Source organism: Erpetoichthys calabaricus, chromosome 10 (assembly GCF_900747795.2).
Source record: "Erpetoichthys calabaricus chromosome 10, fErpCal1.3, whole genome shotgun sequence".
Taxonomy (NCBI): domain Eukaryota; kingdom Metazoa; phylum Chordata; class Cladistia; order Polypteriformes; family Polypteridae; genus Erpetoichthys; species Erpetoichthys calabaricus.
Window position 1 is genome coordinate 105,697,237 of NC_041403.2, and position 20,050 is coordinate 105,717,286.

Consider the following 20,050-nt stretch of genomic DNA (forward strand, 5'->3'; position numbering starts at 1 on the left):
AGCTTTTAAGCCTGAGAAATCACCCCGAAATGCACACGTTTAATTGCACATGTGTTAATATGTATGCTTACACAGTATTAAAAGACAGTCAAAAATTAACGTCATTTACCTTCGTTCCCGCGTTTGACTCGTGCTGTAAATCTCTTCCTTGTTTTTAGTTCACGTGATTACGTAGGAGGTGTGATGACGCGATACGTGACTCCGCCTCCTCCATTACAGTGTATGGACAAAAAATATGTTCCAGTTATGACCATTACGCGTATAATTTCGCAATGAAACCTGCCTAACTTTTGTAAGTAAGCTGTAAGGAATGAGCCTGCCAAATTTCAGCCTTCCACCTACACGGGAAGTTGTAGAATTAGTGATGAGTGAGTCAGTCAGTCAGTGAGTGAGTGAGTCAGTCAGTCAGTCAGTGAGGGCTTTGCCTTTTATTATTATAGATGACAGCAACACTCATAACAATAACAACACAATTACATTGACAATCATGTTATGTTATTTTTAAAATTATTCCTTTTCTTTTTCATAACCTCTTTAACACACTACTTCTCCGCTGCGAAGCGCGGGTATTTTTCTAGTATATATATATATATATATGTATATATATATATATATATATATATATATATATATATATATATATATATATAAACACATACAGACACATATATATACATATACATATTTACATATCTACATATATATATACACATATATACATATCTACATACATACACATCTATCTATCTATCTATCTATCTATCTATCTATCTATCTATACATCCCCGTGCTTTGCAGCGGCGAAGTACTGCTTTTAAATTTTTATTAAGAAGAAAACCTTTTTAAATTGAGTGAAAATCTACCAATAACAATTTGTTAAGGATCTGTTTTTTTGTGAAACTGACTTCACACAGCCTCTCCGCTGTTTTATAAACGAACGTCATATAAGGTCTTCCTTTTTCGTTGCTTTGCCAATGGAAGCAGCCTTTTTATTTAATCCTGTTTTTACAATTGTTCTGTTTGTATATCACGTTGTCAGTTCAGCACTCCGGTTGTAATATGACCAAGCCGTGCAAGCACACTCTTGAGAATGCAACGTATAGTTGTACAGGAGATAAGCAATCTTGCCTCAAATCAATGGCAAACTTTTGTAGGTCTATGAACTTAATTTAAACTTTAGGTTTACACGGTGCTTTCTTTTCCGAAGTACTTGCACTCATGAATATGTCTGTATGCGTCAGTGGCTCAAATCCCCGCGGTTCGCACCGGCAAAGTTCTGCTTTTAAATTTTTATTAAGAAGAAAAGAAAACCTTTTAAAATTGAGGGAAAATATACCAATAACAGTTTGTTAAGGATCTGTTTTTTTTGTGAAGGTGCCTTCACTCGAGTGATCACTTCGAGCTTTAAGCCTGAGAAATCACCCCGTAAATGCACACGTTTAATTGCACATCTGTTAATATGTATGCTTACAAAGTATTAAAAGACACTCAACAATTACACAGTATTAAAAGACACTCAACAATTAATGTCATTTACCTTTGTTCCCGCGTTTGACTCGTGCTGTAAATCTCTTCCTTGTTTTCACTTCACGTGATTACGTAGGAGGCGTAATACGTGATGACGCGATACGTGACTCCGCCTCCTCCATTAGAGTATATGGACAAAAAACAGGTTCCAGTTATGACCATTACGCGTAGAATTTCGAAATGAAACCTGCCTAACTTTTGTAAGTAAGCTGTAAGGAATGAGCCTGCCAAATTTCAGCCTTCTACCTACACGGGAAGTTGTAGAATTAGTGATGAGTGAGTGAGTGAGTCAGTCAGTCAGTCAGTGAGTCAGTGAGGGCTTTGCCTTTTATTAGTATAGATATACTGTGACTTTACCTTTTTGTACAGAATATGATTTCATTAAAAGGATCCGTGTGTTTAGTTTATTGTATGTCTGGATTCTATTCTCATTTCTGTACCTGAATGCACCTTTATACCTGTATGTGCTGGTGTTGGATCTTGAACCATTTAGTGATATTGTCAGTTATATTCAGTGAAAGTGTGCCAATGTATTAGTTTTGTTGTGGATGCTGCCTCGTGGCTGCAGAGGTTGATTTCCACCCTGTCACAGCTTGTAGAGTTTTCATGCTATGTCACATCATGAGAACATGAATTTTTGGTTAACTGGTCACTTGTGTTTTCTGTATGTGAGTGTATGAGTGGGTATGTGTATGTGTGTCCTGTGATTAATTGCTGTTTTGCATTTGCTTGGTTCCTGCCTTTAGCTTGATGCTGCCAGGATCAACCTCACCTGCTAAAACCACTTGGTATTAAACAGGTTTAGGAAATGAAGGGATGATTGCATGATCTCAGAGTAAGAAGTCATGTAAAAGACATAATTAAAGTAAGCAGCAACTCCAAAATGCTAAACGTTGTGTTTAGAGTTCACCAAAGGAAAGAGGTACAGAAGCAAAAAGGTGAATGTATTTTATTATAATTTAGTAGCATGTATATTTGGCCAGGCCTAGATGAGTAACTCTGAACTCTTTCCACAGTGAAATGCAACAATGTAGTGAAGCACTTCAAAATCTTGCAGACAGAAAATGATGCATTTTACCTAAATGTTAAACATCAATTCCAAACTCTGGTGGAAATTGTTGAATTTTACAAAAACAACAGCTTAATTGATGGAATAAGACTAACTGAACCTTGCAAAAAGGTAAGAATACTTTAGAATTGAAATAATTATTTTTTGTTAAAATGTTAAGTGCTTAGTACTTTAAACATTGATGTTTCACTTTTTAGCCATGTACATTAAGTGGAATTTTGAGTTGACAAGAACAGATGTGGTGCTATTTTCGGTAGTCTAGACCAGGGATCTCAAACTCCAGGAGGGCTACAGTGGCTGCAGGTTTTCATTCTAACCCTTTTCTTAATTAGTGACCTGTTTTTGCGCTAATTAAACCCTTTTGAATTCATTTTAATTGACTGGTTTTTAAGATTTGTTCCCCTGAATTTCTTGATCGTTCCTCTGAATTATCCCATGGGAATTATCTTATCCCATGGTGGCGCGCATGCTCACGGCTCTCCTTTTCAGTGCTCTTTTTTTGTTGTTTTTGTACTTTTTTCTTGTTTGTTTGTGCACTATTGGTTCTGTGAACATCTGCTACACCCGTCAGAACCTTATAGACATCGGTGTCCAGTGCCAGACATCTGTTTCGAGTGTTTTTCATCACACACACAACAACCCAGACAACATAGCGAGACCAGCGGGCTCTCCATGGATTGTTGTCGGGTCTAGGAGACGGCACAGACGGAGGAGGGAAAGGAAGCAGAAATGGGGCCGCATATCCGGTGTTATGCTAAGGCTAAAGAAACAACCACATAAGCCACCTCTACCAAGCTTGTATCCCACCAATGCCAGATCCCTGGTGCATAAAATGGATGACTTGGAATTACAACTCGCTGGAAATCGCTATGTTCGTGAATGCTGTGTTTTGATTATCACTGAAACCTGGCTTCACCCGGGGATACCCGATTGCTAGCATGTAGCTAGCAGGACGCACTCTGCTCCACTGGGACAGGACAAAGGAATCCGGTAAGAGCAGAGGAGGGGGGCTCTGCATTTACGTGCATGAGAACTGGACAATTATAGACAAACACTGTTCCCCTGACCTCGAGTACATGTCTGTAAGATGCCGGCCTTTTTTTCTACCGAGAGAGCTAACAGTAGTGATTGTCATGGCTGTGTACATTCCACACGACGCCAATGTAAACACGGCGCTCTCTCTCCTGCTGAACACCATTAACAAACAGCAGCGAGCCCACCCTGACAGTGCTCACATAATTGCAGGAGACTTTAACAAGGCCAACCTGAAGACTGTACTCCCGAAATTTTATCAACATGTTAAGTGTTCTACTAGAGGGGAGAACACTTTGGACCATGTTTACTCCAACATCAAGCACAAGTACAGAGCCATACCCCTCCCCGAACTTGGCCAGTCCAACCATCTTTCTCTCCTGCTCTCCCCAGCCTACACCCCCCTTAGACGCAGTGCCAGGCCCACCATAAAAACTATTACAACCTGGCCTGAAAATGCACTCTCCAAAATACAGGACTGCTTCGAACAGACAGACTGGGACATATTTGAACACCAAGAGCTGGAAACATTCACAGGAACGGTACTGGACTATATCAGGTTCTGCATCGGAAATGTGACTGTGGACAAAAACATTCGGGTTTTCCCAAACCAGAAACCCTGGATGACCAGCCAGGTCCGTACACTCCTCAGAGCCCGCAACACTGCCTTCAGGTCAGGTGACAGAGCTCTGTACAGGGCTGCCCGAGGCACTCTGAAAAGTGGACTTAAAAAAGCCAAGACGGACCATAAGAGGAGCATAGATGCCCACCTGTCCAGCCACAATACACAGGAGGTGTGGCAGGGAATACAAAACATCACAAACTACAGAGGCTGTGATGCAACAACAGGAGATCTGAGTGCATCGCTAGCAGAGGAGCTAAACTGCTTCTTTGCTCGCTTTGAATCATCACAGCAGCAGCACTCACCTGCTCCAGCCCTGCTCCCACCCTCACCGGGTTCCTGCACCACTCCACTCACTGTAAAGGGGCACAATGTCAGACGGGTGCTCCTGGTAGTGAACCCGAAGAAGGCTGCCGGCCCAGATGGAGTACCTGGTAGGGTGCTCAGAGCGTGTTCCCACCAGCTCACCCTTATCTTCACCAAAATCTTCAACCTCTCCCTAGCCCAGGCAGTCATTCCAACCTGACTAAAATCAGCCACAGTCATACCAGTGCCAAAGAAGTCTCCCATCACCAGCCTAAATGTTTATTGCCCTGTGGCCCTCACTCTGGTAATCATGAAGTGCTTTGAGAGACTGGTTCTCCAGCACATCAAGGACTATCTCCCCCAAGACTTTGATCCCTACCAATCTGCATATCGCGCAAACAGATCCACAGAAGACGCCATCGCCGTAGCTCTCCACTCTATGCTGAGCCATCTGGAGCAGCAGCACAGCTACATCTGGATGCTCTTTGTGGATTATAGCTCAGCTTTGAATACAATCATTCCTGACATTCTCATCACCAAACTGGTCACTCTTGGCCTCCCCCCTCTCACATGTGTCTGGATAAAAGACTTCCTTACCAACCGGCTCCAGACTGTGAGACTCGGCCCCCACCTCTCCTCCATTCGCACACTAAACACCGGTTCCCCACAAGGCTGTGTGCTGAGCCCCCTCCTGTACTGTTTCTACACCCACGACTGCAGTCCGGCCCACAACAACAACAAATCGTCAAGTTTACTGATGACACCACAGTGGTCCGACTCATCTCAAAGGGAGACGAAGTAGCTTACAGAGAGGAGGTCCTGAAGTTGGCAGTCTGGTGTTCAAAGAACAATCTGTCTCTGAACAGCAGGAAAACCAAGGAGATCATTGTCAACTTCAGGAGGCACAGCACTGACTTAGCCCCCCTTTACATCAACGGCAAGTGTGTGGAGAGGGTCCATACCTTCCGGTTTCTCGGTGTCCTTATCTCCGCTGACATCTCCTGGACAGACAACATCATAGCAGTCATCAAGAAGGCTCAGCAGTGGTTACACTTCCTGAGGGGTCTCAGAAAGCACAACCTGGACTCCAACCTGCTACTGACCTTCTACCGCTCGTCCATCGAGAGCCTGCTGACGTACTGTATCACAGTATGCTATGGCAGCTGCACCATGGCAGACAGGGAGAGGTTTCAGAGAGTAGTAAAGGCAGCACAGAAGATCATCAGCTGCCCTCTCCCCTCCCTGATGGACATTTACACCTCCCGCTGCCTCAGCAGAGCAAAAAACATCATCAAGGCCAGCTCCCACCCTGGCTCTGATCAGTTTGACCTGTTACCCTCAGGGAGGCGCTACAGGTGCATCACAGTAAGGACAAACAGACTCAAGAATATTTTTTTCCCAAAAGCCATAACCATTCTAAACTCACACATGCACTGACTATACAGTCTAACTCCCCAACCCCTGGACTTCCTTCTATCCATCAACTGTGCAATATCCAATATCTAAATGATATTGATAATAACTGTGCAATATCTGTATACTGTACAATATTATTACTCTCAAGGTCCAACATCCACTATTCACTGCACATGGTCATCATTATTGTGCAATATTTAAATAATGTGCAATAACCCAATAGTGCAATAGTGATCTATTCTTTCCATATGTATATAGCGTCGCAGAACTTTTTTTTGCAACTTTTTGCACCATTTGTTTATTTATTTGTTGTGTTCTACATATATGTCTGCACTGGAGAGAGCTGCTTTTAATCTCATTGTACATGTGTATAGTGACAATAAAAGGCATTCTATTCTATTACTTCATTTCTTTCCTTAAACGGAAATGAAATGTGAAGGGAGTGAGCCAACAGAAGACCAACTAAGTCAGGACCTCAAACTCCAACCAGTTTCACTCCAACTAGTTGCTTAATTAGGAGCCGATTCTTGTTGTAAATTAAACGCGGTCTTTAATTCCATGACTTATTGCTGCTCTCATTGTGCAATAGCATACATTTTCAAAATTGTTGATTTTATCTTTTCTAAGAGCATTGTTAAAATGTTTTGGGGACCTGAGCAAATCAACATTCCTGAGACCTCCACCCTTTTATTTTCAGATATTGTATGATGGTCACAATTTGCTGGTCATGTTTTGGTTCATTTTGTATCTCATTATTGTTTGGCTGCTAATTAAGGAAAAAGAAACAATTATTGGGTCAGAGTCTTAAAGAGCAAGTCAATTAAAATTACTTCTTAATTAAGAAAAGGGTTAGAATGAAAACCTGCAGGCACTGTGGCCCTCCAGCACTGGAGTTTGAGATACCTGGTCTAGACTGACTGATGGCACACAGTGGCAATTTGCTACTTTGCAGATGTTAATCAAAGAAAGGTTTTTATATTTTCCAGTAGGAAAAATGCACAAACTGTAGACTGAATAGTCAAATGAAATTAAAGCTCACTGATAAAATTCACTCAGCAGAGGTCAGGCATACAGAGATGAAAAGAAAAGTTTGCCCCTTTTCAGTTCTGTGTTTTTGCATTTCAGGATATAACAATCATGCTGCAGCTCTAGTTAGTGAAAAGCACTGATGGCAGACGTTCTGCACTTTGACGTAATGGCACTCTGCTCTGAGAAATGAGCACATTATATACACACTGTAAAAAGACTTAAAAGCAACAATAAAGGTTTGTGGGGATTTACCCCTACACTTGAAACTGGCTCAAAAAGAATAAAGGTCTTCATAGAATTAAGTTCAATACGGAACTGTAGGAGAGTTAAGATGGTGGATTTATAGGTAAGAAACAGGTAGAGGAGGAATCTTGTGGGTAGTGACATCATCAGGCTGCGATGTCTTGAGAGGTGGATATGATGTCATTAGGAGGTAGGTTCTTCTGATGGTCTGCAGAGGGAAAAAAAGGAGAAAGTATCATGGGACAACACCAACCCCTGGCTCGGCTGAGAAACACTTATATTCAAGCCTGTAAACCATGTCCCATGTGCACGTGTGTGACAACACATATAACCAAATCAGCAATTTCTGTTTTTTACTGCTTCAGGATCACAGAGACCAAAACAAACACAAATAGCTGTCTTCATCCCCTATGTATATATTTTTCTCTAAAAGTCTCTGCTCTCTTTCTGAGATACTTTTAGTTTGTCAAAGGATGAGCTTTTTATTGAATGAGAGCTGTTGCTGCTCAAGCACCCAACCTTACTTAGCCTGTTTAGTGTCTGCAGACACCTGCCTTAACCAGCTAACCTGGGGTGAGCTGTCAGCCGGCTATTGCAACTCTTTCTGGTAAACGTAGTTATGTGCACTGAGTGATTTAGAATGCCATAACATATGTTTGATATTTGTATTCAGAGACCCCTCACAATTTTGATGTTCAATCTTTCAGAGGTCCAAAGGGTTAAATTAATTAATTAAAACCTAAATTTCATTAATTCAGTTTATTTTATTGGTACTGAAGACTGGCTCTGCATACTCATTGCAATTAGCACAACATGGCAGAAAACAGAAATAAAAGGTAAAACTAAAAACTTTGCTGCTGAGTTTTAAAACCATCTTTGAAATTTCAAAGCAAGCATTGTTATTTACTTTTTCTTCTAAATTGTAAGGCATTATTTTTAGAAAAGGCCCAGATCTTTATCTGGCTATTTTTGAGGTTGGAGTAATTGCATTTTCTTGATCTAAACATATCAACTGCAGAAGAACTACATTTCATAAGATGCAGAAAAGGTTAATGACAGTAAATTTTTTAAAATTATATTCACAAAAAAAAGAAAAATGCCTAAAGTGAGAATTGAATCTACTTGAAGGCTGTCATTTGTTTAAACAAGGTATAGCAAATGAAGTGCTATCTATCTATCTATCTATCTATCTATCTATCTATCTATCTATCTATCTATCTATCTATCTATCTATCTATCTATCTATCTATCTATCTATCTATCTATCTATCTATCTACTCCAGCTACTCCAGCTACTCCAGCTACTGTAAGTTCTCTCTTCTGTCCTCTACACCAAGCACCCCAGATATCCCTCAGATACCCAAGCCACTTCTCATACCAGTCACTCAGGTGTTAATTTTCTGCCTAGTCAATGACTATATTGAGAGTACATGTTCTATTGTTTCGATCTGTATTTTCACTCATTTCCCATAATCATATGTATTTTTCTCCACATCCAGAAGATGTACCAGTAATCTGCTGGCACCTTTAAATGTCTCTGGTGTTAATAAATGTGGGAGAGTGTGTGTGTGTGTGTGAATGAGTGAGTCCTGAAATGGACGTGTACCCTGTCCAGGACTGACCTTAAGCCTGATGCTGTCAAAATATGGAATTGAATGGAAGTCATCTTATATTGTTAAAAAGTTTAAAAAGAACAAAGAAAGCTTTAGAAAATCTTTTTGTAATAAATTGTATTGCTTACATTATCACTACATGTGTAGTACTATAGGGTATAGATTTAATTGCCCCATAATTTATGTAATTTAACCAAATTGTTTGTTTTTTGTTGCTACAAAGGGTTCTGTGCCTGCAACCTTGTACTTTATTTCAAGCCCAAAATTCATCAGAAACGTGAATGCTCCTATCAGATAGCCAGAGCTTTCATGTAAGAATCAGATTAAGTAGTACTTGATAGGATGGTTTCTAGCACAAATTGTGACATCCTGAAAGACAGAAACTGGCAAAAAGTGTTCTCTTTGTGGGTGTGTAACCAAAAGGTAGAAGCCAAAACATGACTGAATGCTTGGAGGTCTGGAATTCTGTGGTACTTTGCTTCTTTGTTAGAGTAACAATTTAACTGAATTAAACTAGAGGCCCCATTTAAAGACAGGAGTTACAATATTAAGATAGCAGTTGCGTTTGCAGAGGTTGCTTTATCAGAATTATTTGGCAGTCTTGTGAGGGGCTGCAATCATCAGCCTCTCTGGATTAGCCAGAAAAAGTGTTAGTTCTTTTTGTCACACCCAGCGCCCAGCTTCAATTACTTGTTGGTCAAAGTGACTATTGTTTGCTGGCTTTAAAAGATATGAACCAGGGCAATGAAGAACTGTGAAAGAGAAAGGTGGAAGCAATAGAATCTACCTAGTCAGAGAACATTTTGTTCCTCTAGTCCTGTAAATCCACTGCAGAGGAATGTAGCTGGTTTTAAGCAGGCAATGAAAATAGAACAGAAAGATATTGAATGCTTGATTGCAAGACATTTTGTATGGTGAAATCTTTCGGCAAACATTTCCTAATGAGATTTTTAATCAAATGTTCCTACCTATTGAAAACTTGTGGTAAAACAACCTAACACAGTGAGACACTCCTTTTATACATCATTTTTTTTAGAAAATCAGGATTTCTTAAGCTGAGATACATCTGATTCTCAATTTTTGGACATGGATATGCTAGCAATTTCCGAACTTCCTTCGTTTGTGGCTTAATTATTCTGTTACTCTTTGAATACCCAAGATAGCCTCTGACATGTGAAGTTTGAATCTTTGGGGATTTCAGGTTTAGAATAGCTTCCCTAAAAGAGACACCCCTACAATAACAAGGTCTGTCTTGTTAAACAGAAATCCAAACACAAAGAAAAACTTAAGTGCTGGAACACTCACCCCACAGCAGTATTTAAAGAGCATATAATACTCTACCTATGTAGACTTTTTATAAATTTACCAGTCTAACCATTTCTGCAGTTATGGCAGGTCTACTGAACCAAAACGTTATTGGGATCACTCAGAGTGAGGAAAAGTATTTTATGCTCTTTTTAATTTACTCTTTTGATTATACACTTGTTTTAGACTCTTTTCTTCTCTCTGCAAGCTCATTCTATCTGCAGAACATTTGGTTAGTCTTTCCTTCATGGTTATGCCTTATAATGCTATTGTCCATTTTAATATTGCCTTGGGTAATGTTTTAGCTTGAATGATTGAATTCCCAAAAACTCATTTCCATACTTTTTGTGTTTATGGAATTTTTTTCTCATTATAACGGTGACATCATCATGGCACCATCATTGTGTTCATACACATATGCAGTATTTTTTTAACAACATTCCACTGCCAGCACCCCATTCTCAATTTAGAATGGTGGCTTTATAACCCTGATACCCTTTTTTTGTTTTTTTACCTTCCTGTCTGCCCTTGACTAAGATTTTTTTCATCAGCTCCATGAGAAGGAGGAGAATGATTTAAGATTGCAGTTGCAAGCACTATGCCTCGTTTATCTACAACAAAACAGACTAGCACAGTCAAGTCTACAATGGGTCTGTGACAACACTGTCCAGCAAAATTATACGTAGAAATGACTCAGAGGCCCATGGGGAGATTGGCTACATCCTGCACATCATCCAACAGATCCTGGACTGAACTGAAGCCTTTACATTTGTGAAAATTCATTATTGTTTAGTCATTATTATTAGTATTATGGACTTCCTAGTTTTTCTCTGACATAATTTTACTTTATTAACAAGATGAATATAATTGTTTATTATTTAGCCCAGTAATTTCATCGCATTTTTCTGCTTCCACTACCATGTTGCAATGGCGAGTTGCTAGATAGAAGATACAGGAAGTCAAGCTGGGTGACATCTTCTTTGGCTCGATATGTAATTAAAGTTTATGTAATCTAATCTAATCTAATAAACTGGATCCACACTGAAGATCCAAGATTCTGGATTTCCTGTAAAAGCAATACATGCTGCTAACATTGATTATTTTTTAATTAGAACTAACAAACTTTCACATGTTTCTCTGACTACAATTTTAGGTTTATGAATAATCATTAGGTAGAGAGACATCATCCTTGTACCAAATTGCTTATAGGACTACTTGTTTCTACAGAGGGGTATCTGGTGTTTAAAAGACTTCAGATGGAGCCCCTTTTGTATATAATTCCACTGTTTCACGCAGAGCTGTGGAGATGGTAGATAAATCCTTTGACTCCGACTCCAACTCTAACTCCTTAGTTTCCAGTACTTCTGACTCCCGCTCCCCGACTCCTCAGTATTTAATATGCTAATGTATTTTCCATGTTGATTGAAGGAAGGCAACATACACGTCATTTAACCACAGAACTACTGGCTAGGAAGCTGACTTTCTACCGTATTTGCCTGTTTAAACAAAAGACAAGAAACCCAGAACACACATCGGGCCATAGCACACACCTCCACCTACATCATTACACTTGTTTACACTCATATTAACTTGTTAAACAAATTATATCTGAAATAAAATGAAAACACTTTTTGTAATGTACGATAATCCAGATTACAATATGTGAATGTCAGGTAGTATAATAGCTCAGGTGAACTTCACACTAGTAGTAACACAACTATGCACTGGGCTATATTCTTACATCAGAGAAGTACTTAATTATGACTATTGTTTTTGAAATGGGACATTTGAACTTGCTGTATTTTTTTCATTACAATTTAAATTTATTAGGAGTTGGAGTCGGTACATTTTTTCCGACTCCGACCCCGATTCCAGGTACCCAAAATTGTCTCTGACTCCGACTCCACAGCCCTGGTCTCACACATTAAAGTTTTTAAAACTCAAAGGTCAGGCTGGGATGTCCATCTATCCATTAGGGCTACCTAGCTCAGATGCGTCCTCCTCCGCTCTCTTGGCTGGGATGCCTTTATGTTCCCGTGGGGCTTCCCATCCGGATAAGTGATCTTCCTTGTTTAAAGATGGGGCCCATCACTGACTGTGTGGACTTAACCCTATTGGATTAGTAATTTTCTGTCCCCTTTGTCTGTTTTGTGGGAGCATGTCCTACTTGACACCCAGTCACGTGGTCCAGGGTCCCTTTGGATGGTGTCCTTTTTTCTCTTCCCCTCCTGACCTTAACAGTTTAAGTAATAGCCTCTGAGACTCATGGATCAGGTAGGGTAAACTTTTCAACAACACTTGATATATCTGTTGGAGTGAGTGTTACTAAATTCTCCTAACATGGATCAGGGATTATTTCACACTGCACTCCTTTATTGTGTACTATACAGTGTTCACTCACCTGTATAGCCGAATCATTTCTACTTATAGTTTTTATGCCCATCTGTGGAAAATACTGGTGTACAGCTTTTACTGGATTTCTTATGAATTTCTCGACCTCACTTATTGCAGTCTCTATATTGCCCAGGACCGATCGTAGCGCTAATAATGGCTCAAATAATTTCTCCAGCCTAGATCAGTCCATTTATTTGGGGCTTCCCACCGGGTAAGGAACCATTTGTTCTGGCAAAGGATGTCCATCCACCTACATTATTAGGGTTGCCTGGTCCAGGTGCGACCTCCTTACATCTCTTGGCCGGGATGCCTTTATGTTCCCATGGAGCCTCCAATGTGCTACCTACAGCATCTTTGCAATCATCAGATTGCAATCAGAGGTATGGAGATATATATATATATATACAGTAGTCCCTCCTCCATCGTGGGGGTTGCGTTCCAGAGCCACCCGCGAAATAAGAAAATCCGCGAAGTAGAAACCATATGTTTATATGGTTTTTTTTATATTGTCATGCTTCGGTCAAAGATTTGCGCAGAAACACAGGAGGTTGTAGAGAGACAAGAACGTTATTCAAACACTGCAAACAAACATTTGTCTCTTTTTCAAAAGTTTAAACTGTGCTCCATGACAAGACAGAGATGACAGTTCCGTCTCACAATTAAAAGAATGCAAACATATCTTCCTCTTCAAAGGAGTGCGGGTCAGGAGCAGAGCATGTCAGAGAGATAGAGAAAAGCAAACAAATCAATAGGGCTGTTTGGCTTTTAAGTATGCAAAGCACCACGGCACAAAGCTGTTGAAGGCGGCAGCTCACACCCCCTCCGTCAGGAGCAGAGAAAGAGAGATAGAGAGAGACAGAATTTGTTTTTCAATCAAAAATCAATACGTGCCCTTCGAGCTTTTAAGTATGCGAAGCACCGTGCAGCATGTCGCTTCAGGAAGCAGCTGCACAGAAGGTAGCAACGTGAAGATAATCTTTCAGCATTTTTAGACGAGCGTCCGTATCGTCTAGGTGTGCAAACAGCCCCCCTGCTCAATCCCCCTACGTCAGGATCAGAGAAAGTCGGCGCAAGAGAGAGAGAGAGAAAAGTAAGTTGGGTAGCTTCTCAGCCATCTGCCAATAGCGTCCCTTGTATGAAATCAACTGGGCAAACCAACTGAGGAAGCATGTACCAGAAATTAAATGACCCATTGTCCGCAGAAATCCGCGAACCAGCAAAAAATCCGCGATATATATTTAAATATGCTTACATATAAAATCCGCGATGGAGTGAAGCCGCGAAAGGCGAAGCGCGATATAGCGAGGGATTACTGTATGTATATATATATATATATATATATATATATATAATATACAGCACTGTGCAAAAGTTGTAGGCAGGTGTGAAAAAATGCTGTAAACAAAGAATGCTTTCAGAAATATAAATAATGATTGTTTATTGTTATCAATTTACAAAATGCAAAGTGAGCGAACAAAAGAAAAATCTAAATCAAATCAATATTTGGTGTTACTACCTTTTGCCTTCAAACCAGCATCGATTCTTATAGGTACACTTGCACAAAGTCAGGGATTTTGTAGGATTATAGTCCGGTGTATGATCAACCAATTATACCAAACAGGTGCTAATGATCATCAATGTCACACGTAGGTTGAAACACAGTCATTAACTGAAACAGAAACAGCTATGTAGGAGGCTTAAAACTGGGTGAGGAACAGCCAAACTCTGCTACCAAGGTGAGGTTGTGGAAGACAGTTTCATGTCATGGCAAGATTGAGCACAGCAACAAGACACAAAGTAGTTATACTGCATCAGCAAGGTCTCTCCCAGACAAAGATTTCAAGGCAGACTGGGGTTTCAAGATGTGCTGTTCAAGCTCTTTTGAAGAAGCACAAAGAAACAGGCAATGTTGAGGATCGTAGACGCAGATGAAAGACACATCAAGCTTATTACCCATCGAAATCAGAAGATGTCCAGCAGTGGCATCAGCTCAGAACTGGCAGAAACCAGTGGGACCCAGGTACACCCATCTACTGTCCGGAGAAGGCTGGCCAGAAGTGGTCTTCATGGAAGAGTTGCAGCCAAAAAGCCATACCTGCGACTCAAGTATGCACAAAAAACATAGGAACTGGTGTGCAGAAAAATGGCAGCAGGTGCTCTGGACTGATGAGTCAAAATTTGAAATATTTGGCTGTAGCAGAAGACAGTTTATTCATCGAAGGGCTGGAGAGCGGTACAATAATGAGTGTCTGCAGACAACAGTGAAGCATGGTGGAGGTTCCTTGAATGTTTGGGACTGCGTTTCTGCAAATGGAGTTGGAGATTTGATCAGGATTAATGGTGTTCTCAATGCTGAGAAATACAGGCAGATACTTATCCATCATGCAATACCATCAGGGAGGCGTATGATTGGCCCCAAATTTATTCTGCAGCAGGACAATGACCCCAAACATACAGTCAAAGTCATTAAGAACTATCTTCAGTGTAAAGAAGAACAAGAAGTCCTGGAAGTGATGGTATGGTCCCCACAGAGTCCTGATCTCAACATCATCGAGTGTGTCTGGGATTACATGAAGAGACAGAAGGATGCGAGGAAGCCTACATCCACAGAAGATCTGTGGTTAGTTCTCCAAGATGTTTGGAACAACCTACCAGCCGAGTTCCTTCAAAAACTGTGTGCAAGTGTACCTAGAAGAATTGATACTGTTTTGAAGGCAAAGGGTGGTCACACCAAATATTGATTTGATTTAGATTTCTCTTTTGTTCATTCACTGCATTTTGTTGATTTGATGAAAATAAATGATTAACACTTCCATTTTTGAAAGCATTCTTTGTTTATAGCGTTTTTTCACACCTGCCTAAAACTTTTGCACAGTACTATATATATATACATATATATATATATATATATATATATATATATATATATATATTCACGGCATTCGAAGTCTGTGTCACAATCTGTTAGTGTGGGTGGTTACCTACCAGGTAACGCTTTGTGGTTGGCCAGCAATCTGCTAACATCCGCCACGGTGCCCTCAGTTTGTGAAGAGCAGATCATAGAATGGTTGCAATAGTTTACTGTCAAATAAATGCAAAGAGTACACGACACGTGTTTCGCCCTCATTCTGGGCTCATCAGGTGTACACACTCCACTGCACTCCCTCTCGGGAATCGAACCTCGGACGTCAGCGTCAGAGGCGATGCCCCTAACGTTGCACCACGGCGTGTGGTTCGTTTATTTGACAGCATGTAGATCGGGGTAATTACATTCACGGCATTCGAAGTCTGTGTCACAATCTGTTAGTGTGGGTGGTTACCTACCAGGTAACGCTTTGTGGTTGGCCAGCAATCTGCTAACATCCGCCACGGTGCCCTCAGTTTGTGAAGAGCAGATCATAGAATGGTGACACAGACTTCGAATGCCGTGAATGTAATTACCCCGATCTACATGCTGTCAAATAAACGAACCACACGCCGTGGCGCAACGTTAGGGGCATCGCCTCTGACACTGACGTCCGAGGTTCGATTCCCGAGAGGGAGTGCAGTGGAGTGTGTACACCTGATGAGCCCAGAATGAGGGCGAAACACGTGTCGTGTACTCTTTGCATTTATTTGACAGTAAACTATTGCAACCATATATATATAAGGGCCATGGGCAGGAATTCAAAATGGCAGTCCAAACTTTAAAGTTCAGTGGCAGTCACATCTGACAACACAAAGGTCACTAACTGAGTCCAACAAGGCAGGGATCTCGTGGCCCGCCAACGTCACTGAGATCATTAAGCCATCTTTTTTTAGTGAAGAAAAAGGAACTTGGGAGCAACACACCTCAGCTAAGCCCACTTCCATGGACTGAGTAGAGGATAGGTGACATTCTCTGGCGAGGTGGCCGACCTGATCACATCGGAAATATCTGCGCTCGGCACCACTGCTTAAATACACACGGCAGCATCTACGACCAGGAGCCTCTCCAGATGTGGTCACATCAGTGTCAACGGGAGCCCGGGATGGCCTTTCCAAGGAAACTGGATGTTCAGGGCCCTGAGCCCACTGTTCATTGTGACAATCTCTCCGGGGACAATCTTGGGCAGGTTGAGAGTGTTCCCCTGGTGGAGCAAATGCACCACCCAGTCTCCAAGCAGCCTGGGAGACTTCCAATCATTTGGCCAAGGTGGAGAACGAGTCAACATCATGACGAAGAAATTTGTCCCGGAGCACTTCAGGAATCCCCGCCAGTACCACATCAATGGCTACTTTTTCCACAATCCGCTCGATTGGGTCCCCCTCAAACCAGCTGTGAACTAGATGAATTAAATCATGAAACTGAGCATGAACAGGGTGATCCAGGTCCAGTTTCTGTTGTCGAAGTGCAGAGCCCTTAGCCAGGAAGCTTGTAGTTGTATGTAGAATATGTTGTTGCTTCAAGAAATCATAATCACTTTATCAATAGGGACATTTCGCAACGCAAGCAGGGCATCCCTGGACAAATATGGGATGACAATGGCTGCTCAGGTTGATCTATCCCAGCGCATCAAAGTCGCAGAGTGTTCAAAAGCTAGCAGAAACATCTCGGGGTCGTCCATAGGACCCATCTTCGCCAGCAGATCCTTAGGAGCAACAGCGGAAATAGGAGGCAGATCCTCTGAGTCTGGAGGAAGCGGAACATTTTGAGCTCAGCGAAACACATTGTCCTGAGGATTCATATGTGCAACCAATTTTGGTACCACTTGTCACGCTTGGGACACAAAGTTTCACAGATACATTCAGGAAATTCCAATAGACAGAAAAACTTTATTCAAATGCTTCGAAAACAAACAGTCTCTTTCAGGAGTGATCCGGACTCCATTTCAACCCAGAGGGCACAGCTCCATCTCTCAATTAAAAGAACAGAAAATCTTCTTCTTCAAAGGGGTGCACCTCGGGAGCGGGAGCCCCAACAGGAGCAGAGGATGTCTGGGGGAAGATGGACAAGGCAATGAGACAAAAGGATTGCTGCAGTACAGGCTTTTAAATGTTTGAAGCATGGAACGAGATGCAGATCATGTGGCACGGCAGCAAAGAGGAGATAAAAAAACTATTTGTTTCCCATTGAAGCACAGTTTAAGTGTGTATATATATATATATATATATATATATATATATATATACATACATACAGGGTAGGATTCAAAAGTAATGAGCCTCATTTTGTTCTGACGCGAACGTACCTCGCTGCGTGCCCCACTTGCCAGCGACGGCGACGGTGGGTGTTGGCTTCACAACGCAACGGAGCTCCTACCGCTCCGAGTTTTCCGAGCGGTAGGATCGGCCTTGACGGGAACCCCTGTGCGGTAGTGCGTTACACGGCGGAATGGAAAGTCTCTTCGGAGTGAAGGGGATCATCCACTACGAGTTTGTCCCGCAAGGACAGACCGTGAATGCTGCTTACTACTTGGAAGTTCTGAAAAGGCTGAAAAGAAGCATCGCGCGCAAGCGAAGGGACATCAAGGACAGCTGGAAGCTTCACCACGATAACGCGCCCAGCCACACTGCCTTCATCGTGAGCGCCTACCTGGCCCGGGTGAACGTTCCGGTGGTCCCCCAGCCTCCCTACAGTCCGGACGTGTCGCCTTCTGACTTCTTCTTGTTTCCGCGCTTAAAATCAGTGCTGAAAGGAAAACGCTTCGACTCGATCGAGGACATCCAAGCAAATGTCAAGGCAGCCCTTGCAGCCATCCCGGAACAGGCCTATGTGGACGCCTTCGAGTCATGGAAAAGCCGCCTACAAAAGTGTATTGATGCAGGAGGTGCCTATTTTGAAGACTATTAATTAGTTGTACCGATTTGCTCAATAAATTTGTCTTTTTGAACAAAGGCTCATTACTTTTGAATCCTACCCTGTATAAACTGCTCAAAAAAATTAAAGGAACACTTTTTTAATCAGAGTATAACATCAAGTCAATGAAACTTCTGGGCTATTGATCTGGTCAGTTAAGTAGCAGAGGGGGTTGTTAATCAGTTTCAGCTGCTTTGGTGTTAATGAAATTAACAACAGGTGCACTGGAGGGGCAACAATGAGACGACCCCCAAAAACAGGAATGGCTTAACAGGTGGAGACCACTGACATTTTTCCCTCCTCATCTTTTTTGACTATTTTTTCACTAGTTTTGCATTTGGCTACGGTCAGTGTCTCTACTGGTAGCATGAGGCGATACCTGGACCCTACAGAGGTTACACAGGTAGTCCAACTTCTCCAGGATGGCACATCAATACATGCTATTTCCAGAAGGTTTGCTCTGTCTCCCAGCACAGTCTCAAGGGCATGGAGGAGATTCCAGGAGACAGACAGTTACTCTAGGAAAGCTGGACAGGGCCGTAGAAGGTCCTTAACCCATCAGCAGGACTGGTATCTGCTTCTTTGGGCAAAGAGGAATAGGATGAGCACTTCCAGAGCCCTACAAAATTACCTCCAGCAGGCCACTGGTGTGAATGTCTCTGACCAAACAATCAGAAACAGACTTCATGAGGGTGGCCTGAGGGCCTGACGTCCTCTATTGGGCCCTGTGCTCACTGCCCGGCACCGTGGAGCTCTATTGGCATTTGCCATAGAATACCAGAATTGGTAGGTCCACCACTGGCATCCTGGCACAGGTGAAAGACGTGAAAGGGTGTGGAAAAGCCACGGAGAACATTATGTGGCCTGTAACAACGTTCAGCAAGACTGGTTTGGTGGTCTGTGATGGTCTGGGGAGGTATATATTCATGGAGGGACACACAGACCTCTACAGGCTAGACAATGGCATACTGTATATATATATTTACATTGTGGCCTGCAGGGGGGCACACCAGCCCCCCAAACCTGACACAAGCAGAAACAGACACAAGTTTTGCACAGCATACAGTACAGCTTTTACTCATGTGAAACACTTTCCAAACAGTGTTTCCCACAGCCCAGCATAGTACACAGTTCAGAGCACAAAGGAATACTTTCGCTTTCCCCATCTCTGTCTCTTCTTCTCTCTTTCTCTCTGTCCTTCTCCACTCCTCTTCCAGCAAGCTTCGTCTTCTCCCTCCCAACTCTTATTCCTGGAGTAGTGGCTGCGGGCTTCTTTTGTCCTACACTCGGTAGTACTTCCAGTGGCCCATTAACATGGTCTGCAATCACTTTTGGGTGAAGCAGAAGCCCAACAAAGTAGGGCTCCACAGTCCCTGCAGCACTCCCAGGCGGCACCAACGGAACCCACCAGGGCTGTGAAGAACTCCAACTCCCATGAACCCTGTGGGAATCTGAGGCACTGCTGCAACCCAGGGGAGCTGCCATTTAGCACTGCGGGGGAGATAATGCCCTGTGTATGTTCTCCTCCCTGGTCTTTTCATTAAGAAGGTGTCCCGGCCAGGCAAGTGCGCTGGCCAACTGTCACAACATATACATACATTCACATGAACACACACATACTGTACATGCACATTCCAAGTTGCTAAGTTGAAATTTTGATTATATGGAGTCAAATT

General features: G+C 42.1%; 1 protein-coding gene across 1 annotated transcript in view; it reads left to right on the top strand.

Moving 5' to 3' along the window:
* LOC114643190 (protein-tyrosine kinase 6-like) overlaps positions 1–20,050 on the top strand; it is a 120,347-nt gene that overhangs the window by 60,620 nt on the left and 39,677 nt on the right. Inside the window, exon 3 of the mRNA XM_051932863.1 lies at positions 2,544–2,707. Coding sequence (XP_051788823.1) covers positions 2,544–2,707 — 164 coding nt within the window. The remainder of the gene's footprint in view (positions 1–2,543; positions 2,708–20,050) is intronic.